Source organism: Hippichthys cyanospilos, chromosome 8, assembly GCF_059441005.1.
Source record: "Hippichthys cyanospilos isolate Australia breed blue-spotted pipefish chromosome 8, RoL_Hcya_1.0, whole genome shotgun sequence".
NCBI classification, from domain to species: Eukaryota; Metazoa; Chordata; class Actinopteri; order Syngnathiformes; family Syngnathidae; genus Hippichthys; species Hippichthys cyanospilos.
Genome location: NC_142376.1, coordinates 16121290 through 16129052, shown reverse-complemented (window position 1 = coordinate 16129052; position 7763 = coordinate 16121290). Strand labels below are relative to the sequence as shown.

Here is a 7763-nt window from a genome sequence, read left to right as displayed (position 1 = left end):
AAGATTGTGAACCTAGCGCTAATAGGTGAAATACAGGAAATAAAGGACCGGTTTGGAATGAAGTCTCTAAAACAGAAGCAGCATGTGACTTTTTTTTTTTTGGGCTAACCGCCAGCATCTATCTATGAGATACTATACAGTGGTACTACAATCACCTACTACTATCAAGAGGGACATTTTCATTAGCAGCATTTGTAAAAGCAGAATTTTGTCATGCAGCTATTGCATCAGTTCTTCTACATAAATGTACTGCAATTAAGTGTTCAACAAGTAAATTTACAGTCAAAGATTTTTTTTTTGACAGAAACCTATGAAGAACTATAAATAAACAAAAATCCACTTTTCAAGGTTTATTCATGGAAAGAAAAAACACTGAATTCAAATTGGTAACAACACAGGTATGCACTGGAACCCAAAGCATGTTTTGTTGGAATACAACTTTTTCATTTGACAAAATGGAACATAAATTTCACACGTTGTGAAATCAAATAAAGTATAATTCAATTGAATTGCATTCATCAAAAAAACTATGGTCATTTGTCGATTTTTCTTCAACCATACTAATGACAATAAAAAAATAAATATTCAAATTAACCTGTCCTATATTGATGGTCAACTCCTCCTTTTTATGTGTCACTCTCTCTTGCTGCCTCGTAACTATTTTAATGTGAATTCTTGCTGGGCCCGGACATGCCACAACCCTCGTGAGAATAATCAGTACAGGTATTATATGGATAAGTAACTGTGCATTACCACTCTGCTTCCCCAACTGCTTTGGAGAACACGTAATCCTTGCCCGCATAACACATCACGCCATCTTTCAAATGGAACTTCCAGCGGTTCTTACTCCGGTGAATCTGCATACCGGTGAAGAAAAAAAACATTGAAGCGTTAAGTATGAAAGCTCAGAGAGATCATTTGCTCAAAGGCCATGCACTTACTTTATCATATTGGCAAACGATGACATTTTCCGAGTCAAAAAGATCTGGGATGTCTTGTTCAAACACATCGTCGCCTGAATTCAATGGATCCTGTTGAACAGAGAGTGAATTTTAATGCAACAACTTTATGAACTATCGTGGCGACGGTTTTAAAATACACCTGCACACACACATCCTCACCTGAGTTCAAGATTTTTCCTGGATACATGTAAGAGTTGAGTAAATTGACCATGTGGTTTTAGCATTACACAGTGTGTTTTGTCAAGCTACAGCTCAACACATGCATACAGGGGGTAAGTAGTGCATGAGATAAAATCCGTACCTCATCTTCTATTTGTTCAAACGCTTCAACTTCTTCGCTGTCACTACTGGAGGAGCTGCTGTTCCCATCGCTGCTCACTCCTCCTTCTTGCAGAGCTTTGAGGGCCTCTGCGTTGATCAAACCCAGGAAGTCATTCTCCTCCAGTGGCGCATCTTCCTCTTCCAGATCTGAATTATCTGCCAAACCATCCAGCTGGACAATGTCTGACAGTCCATTGTAGTTGTAGTCTAGGTCCAGCTTGGAGGCAACAGTTATGATGATCAAAAAGAAAAGATTTAGATACAATATAGAATGCAGTCTTGAAAACAAAAGAAAAAGTTGACAAAATTGCATTCCTAGGGGGAAAATCCCGTTAGAGTATCACAAACATTTTCATCTTACAATTCTAATTAAAATTGGATTTCTTTCTTGAATCCCAATTTACTAAAAAAAAAAAAAAAAAAAAAAAATGTATATCACTAAGATATTGTAACATAATAATTACCAACTATTGTGCTAAGGGAAAAATGATCCATTTTTGCATAATTGATCCAAAAATTGAATAAAGTACATGTACTTTCAATTAGACCGTAGCGCTTTTTTACCTTAGGTACCCAAAAGAGCTATGGACAGACTACATTTACCTACTGGTGATGCAGCATCAGGAGAATCTTGCTCAAGGACACTTTGATATGGTCGCAATCAAACCCACAATCTCCAGTTGGAAGACGACTACTCTTCCATTGAGACATCTGCCATTCAGACCCTGTTTTCCCCATTTTACTATTATTATATATATCTTACAAAAACGGTATATGCTAACATACAAGGCAGCACTATATAACATGCTGAAGATAAGAACTAACCGTAGCTTAGCATGTTATCCACAGTCACAAGTCAACAAACAAACTAATTTGGAGCATATCAGAAATGACAAAATTCTTACAAGGAAAGTACAACTTAGACACTCGTGGGCCAGGTTTCACAGAGAAACAGAACAGAGTGTACGTCACCGACAGTGACTGCTCTCAACTGATGCCACACTGTCCCTCACGACAAAATGTAATAAACAGAGGCGGCACCAAAAAACAAAGATCAAGCCAAACAAAGCACAAATGAATGAACCGTTATTGGACAAATTAAATCAGTTTCTATTTTGGGTGCAGCCCGGTACCAGTTGATCCACGGACCGATATCAGGCCGCTGACTGGCGGTTGGGGACCTCTGCGGCTCGATGACAGAAAAGACAACACATGTCTAGCGCTGTATACAAACAGCCGCCATCTTGCAGCAAGGCAATGCTTCGTATTCTACTCCGGTGACTTCACACGCAACATTTCACTACCCGTATTTTCCATGGTTTGGAGTAAAACCTGTCTTAGCTCAACAAATGTTAGGAAACACTGTCATATATTGCTATGACTTCTGACCTAATGACACAAGAGCACAGATTATCATCACTAAAACGTGTCGGAGCATTTTATTCTGACAGTAAACCCTGACCTAATCCGGTTGATTGAAATTACCTCAAGAATGGATTCAGGTTGATGGTACGATTTGGAGTGGGCCAAGCATCTCGCCTTTGCAGCTTTTTCTCGCTCCTCTTCAATGACCTCTTTGAGGATGTCATCAATGTCACTGCTTTTAAATTGAGTGGTCTCTGTCACAATCTGCTCACTGCCCATCTGGAAGTCAAGCAAGTGATTGACAGTGGAGCTTTTGACACCAAGGTCCACAGGCTCCGGATTTGAATTGCCCTCTTGACCAGTCAATGCAGAGTCCACCTCTGGAGATGATGAGACCTCAATTTGTGGGTACTCGGGCATAGGGTCTTGCTGAAGTGAGTTCTCCTGACTCGACGGTGAAATAGACTCTAGCAGTGGAGACGTGTTGACCGGGGTCGGCACAGACAGTGGCGACGACTCAGGAGGAATTGTTTCACTAAGTTGTAATGAAGCCGGTGGCGGAACAGGGAGCTCTTTTTGTTCATTGACCTTGGGTGGAGGTTGTGATAATCTTTGCTGACCTGCTGGTGCCTGAGTGACTACAACAGGAACGTTGACCTTGTAAAGTTGACCTTTGAGCAACAAAAAAGGAGAGTGTTTTCAGAAAAAGCAGACCAAACAGTTCAGCATTGAACATAATCTGTTCCAGGTTATGGGCTGACCTCCAATCTATTTTGGTTTCAATTTTTAACTACACCTTAGGAAACATTCTACTAGTACTCATAGTTTTTATCTTCACTGTAATGCCTGCCCCAATCAGTGTTCTGGTTGATAGCTATAAACGCTATTAAAAAATCAAATTATATAAAATTATAAAATCAAAACTAATACAAAGGCATACTACAAAAGAATGGCAACACATCTCCGCATTGAGCTTTTTTAATATTCTTAAGCATACAAGCCTGAAACATAAAACAAGAAACTTAAAATTTGATTAATGAATACCGAAAAACAGTGTCAGTATCAGGCCTTATTTTTAAGGTACTTGCAACGGCAGCCAATACTAGTATCAGCAGCTCTCTTGGAGCAATTTTATGATGATGAAGTAGAAAATACGTACATATTAGAAGACTAAAGGAGTAGTTTCATGGAATTACAAGGAAAAAGATGCTACATTGGAATAAACGTCACAGGTGATAAAACTTCAGTCCTCGAGGGTCGGTATTTTGCATGTTTTTTATCTTTCCAACACATCGGATTCAAATGATTAGCTCATCAGCAAGCTCTGCAGGGTCTTGAAAATGATCCAAAGCCTTAATGTTTGCAGGAGAAACATTGAAAACATGGAGGAGTGGCGTTTAACACCTAGGATAAAAATCCATCCAACCATTATCTATAGCCGATTAACCTCACAAGGGTCACAGGCTTGCTTGTGCCTGTCCCAGCTGACTTGTAGGAGTAGGCAGGGAACACCCCGAACTGGTTGACAGCCAATTGCAGAGCGCACAGATACCAACAACCATTCACGCATCCAATCGCACCTCTGGACAATTCAGTGTTTCCAATACACCTGCCATGCATGTTTTTGAGAGTGTGAGAGGAAGCCGGAGTACTAAGAGAGAACGCACATGGGCTCAGAGAGAACATGCAAACTCCACACAAATCGTTCTTTACAATTTTGCCATTGATTTTTGAGGGGGAAAATGTTTTGTATCAAAAGTACACAATATTAAAAAGCATACTCACCATTAACTGTCACATAGACATGACAGGTGTGAACATAAAGAGCAGGGCTGTTCCACCAGTAACTTGAGAATGAACTGTCACTAGCCACACTGGATGTACAATTTGTTAGGCAGGGCAGGCAATATATATATATATATATATATATATATATATATATATATAAATAAATAAATGTTACATGATGAATTTTAAGTACATCTTGACTAAATAAATCAGGTAGATCATTTGAACTTGGTCACTTTGTAGGTAGAGCAGTAGAGCTAGGATTCAGCTCATACCAGAAGCTGTTTGTAGAGTGACTCCAGCAGGTATCTGCACGGGGTAAGATAAGCCAGCAGGAAGTGAGAAGGTTGGAGGCGGTTCAGAGTTGTTCTGCAATTGAACATATGGTACTCTGTTATAAATTTCTTGTAGTAAATACACACAGTCTAATGAGCTAGATGGGTCTAAGTAAACAATACCCAAAACAATTGCTGACAAAATAGAATGGATTGTTGTAAATAAACACAGTGTGCAGTTGCTCTCGTTATCAAGTAGTACTGTATACACTGACCACTCTGAAAGCTGTCAACTCCTCTCACTTGAGATCCCCATTAGAAACTCCCAATATGTGAATAGTGCATTGCATAACTGATCAGAATCTTTGTAGGAGGATGAGTCTTAAAGAAAGCTTTTGAATAGTAATAATGATGATGTATAATTTTGCATTACATAATATACTTGCCTGGACTGGGAAACCGGGGATATTCTGACTTTCAGGGATCATTTCTGAAGCTGCAATCAGGTACATTTTAATGACAACTAATAAGTAAAAGTTTTTTCGACCTTTTTTGTGTTACCTGTGTGTTCTGTATCATTGTGACTGTAGTTGGGTGGAAGCTGCAGCACAAAGTTTGGAGAATCCATGTGGTTCTTTCTTAGATCATCCATAGCTTTAGACTCCATCATCTTTGTCTCCCAAAGCTGTACAGCAAGGATGCTGATTGTTTTTACTCACACATTTGTCAGACAAATCAAAACAAACAAAACAAAACAAACACAACTTACATGTCGTAAATCATCCAAGACGCAGTCTTCCAGGCCCTCATCTAGGAACAGCTCACGCATACTCTCAATCACATCTTCAATTATTGACAAATAAAGCTTGACCTGCAATTATTCAAAAGAAAAATAATGTCAATAAATAAAGAGGCTGGTACGAGCTAATGTGGTACCTTAGGTGAGGTTTTATTTGGCGCCCCTCGCCATTCATGATTTACACATGCTTACAAAAGAAGTTAAAGTATTAAAAGGTGCCTTTAATAGGATTTTACATTTTAAACATTAGATGGAAACATTTTCTTCATTTAATGACTCTTTGGTTACAGTCAAACAAATCATGCGGGTGACTTGCTGTAGCAATATCTAACTGCACAAATAAAAAAAGGCAACTTCACCTCCCCTTTTATCTTTTTGCCTGTGCGCCTAACATGTTCACACACACATGTGGTGTTATAGCTTTAAATCTTAATATTTTAGCAGTTTTATTTTCAAATACCTGACAACATATTGTATATTTAGGAAGCTTCTGCACTTGAAAGAGGCCCATTTGTCCACAGAAGATGTTATTTTGAATTAATAATATTTGACTTGTGTCTAATTATAACATTCTCATAAATGTGCAAATGTTATTCCTTATTGTCACCGGCAAAGAGTTGCATAAAGTACTTTTGCACTTGTAATAGATTGAGGACTGAGCAAAAATAACTCCAAGACATGTTATTGTAGATGAGTGCAAGCAGACTATATTACCAGAAACATACACACGGCCTTAGCTTTACTAGTTTCAATTTTCTCCATTACTAACGAAGCTGTCTCGATCTAAAGTTTTAAGATTTACACTAAAAATGCATTTACGCTTCGACATTTTATACAAGAAAAAAAAAAAACATTATTTCAACTTGTTACTCCATAATGGAATCATTTAATTTTTTGTACGGCATTTAAAATTGCAACCGCCAGAGTAGGAAATGTAGAAACGAACGTCAAATATTAACTCGATACAACTGATGGTCAGTGCGTCAGCTGCTGTTGTGCCAGGCAGGAACGGAATTAATTTCATTATTTTAATTAATTCACCTTGCTTCTTTTCACTGATTTGATTGTATTAATTTTTAATTTTAACGTTTTATTTGAAATGAATATTAGTTTGTTGGAATATAATTACATTGATGCCGTTTGATCCAAGTTTTAGTGCCCCCTAGTGTCTGGCGTACTTTGCATCTGCTTATGTCCCAAACACTGAAGTCTTCCACCCTGTTTCCGGAGGACTGGTGTCCTGAATGTTTTTTAGGTTTTACTGTCGCAGTGCAGCTGATTTGAATGACCCGCATCATCACCCGGCAAAAAAATTGTGCTTAGCAAACCTTTTTGTTGACCCGATTGTTTGAATCAGTCTTGTTCCAGAAGGGAGAACTACAAAAGCCACTACAAATCAGCCGTCGGAGACTAGGATTGAAAACCTCTCCTCTAATTAGCTGCTTGTGCTATATTACGCCTAAAGTGGGCCGAAAACACTTTTTCTTCAAAGCAATTAAGATGAAATATGACCATTACAAAAAAGGCATTCATCATAGTCTGTAATAGTCTCGATTTGTCATCATTTCACAGGACGCCTGGAAAGCATCATTGATAGTAAATTTGCACAACTCGGGTTTTTGCAAATACTCCGTTTCATATTGAAAACTTGCCAGGAAAAAGCCGCTCTTACCACCAGTGGGCCCGAGCTGGTCAGCATGATGGAAGGCAAATAAATAGCAGAAGCAGCACACTTTCATCAGAATTCATGTGCTCCGCAGTCACTCACTCACAGGTGATTGTAATCAGCCCCCAAAGTGGGGCTGTGATTGAAACTGAGACGGCATGAAGCGTATTTACTTTTGTACTTTGCTCTTGAAATACCACCTGAGGTGATGACAGTACCCCCCCCCCCCCCCCCCCATCACCACCAAAACAAGCAAGGTTTGTCGATGATATTCTTAAACAACAGAAAATCATACCTTACTCCGTTTTAAGTTTGTTTTTTGTTTCACCTTTTGTTTTGTGTCAACTGGAACTTTGTGAGTCTCCCGCTGAGGGATTATCTTATCTCAGGGAGCCTTTCAAGGCTTCGCCAATAGGTCATTGAAGGCGCCACGCTGCCGCCTGTCACAAACACCAAACCAGCCAGTTGAAGATTATCATTTCAGTAAAAGATTTGACCTCAAGTTATTACTTTGTGGGGGTTGTGTGTGCCCAAGAAAAATTACTTGCAGACAACACAACCAAGTCGCTTGTGCAGAAAAGGCTGGG

At 39.0% G+C, this 7763-nt stretch overlaps 1 protein-coding gene across 3 annotated transcripts; it reads right to left on the bottom strand.

Moving 5' to 3' along the window:
- Window positions 1-397: 397 nt before the first annotated feature.
- On the bottom strand, window positions 398-7348 carry gtf2a1l (general transcription factor IIA, 1-like). 3 transcript variants are annotated; one of them, XM_088420911.1, is made up of 9 exons: window positions 7183-7348; window positions 5481-5582; window positions 5273-5396; window positions 5158-5207; window positions 4712-4805; window positions 2769-3319; window positions 1264-1500; window positions 942-1031; window positions 398-857 (listed from the first exon to the last, which is right to left on the bottom strand). In XM_088420911.1, exons 1-9 carry the CDS (start codon window positions 7207-7209, stop codon window positions 750-752), a joined length of 1383 nt encoding a protein of 460 aa, XP_088277037.1. In that variant the 5' UTR covers window positions 7210-7348; the 3' UTR covers window positions 398-749. The 3 variants fall into 3 exon arrangements, with proteins under 3 accessions (XP_088277037.1, XP_088277038.1, XP_088277040.1); XM_088420912.1 differs by having other exon boundaries at window positions 5273-5412; window positions 7183-7330; XM_088420914.1 differs by lacking the exon at window positions 7183-7348 and adding an exon at window positions 6552-6605 and having other exon boundaries at window positions 5273-5412.
- Between the last annotated feature and the right edge of the window lie 415 nt (window positions 7349-7763).

Excerpts from the sequence above, each read along its gene's own strand:
- gtf2a1l (XM_088420911.1), bottom strand. The coding sequence starts at position 7,209 with ATGCTGACCAGCTCGGGCCCACTGGTG. Across the intron at positions 5,397-5,480 it reads TCTTGGATGATTTACGACAT|CTTTGGGAGACAAAGATGAT; the intron begins GTAAGTTGTGTT and ends CTTGCTGTACAG. Across the intron at positions 1,032-1,263 it reads TTGAACAAATAGAAGATGAG|GATCCATTGAATTCAGGCGA; the intron begins GTACGGATTTTA and ends TCTGTTCAACAG.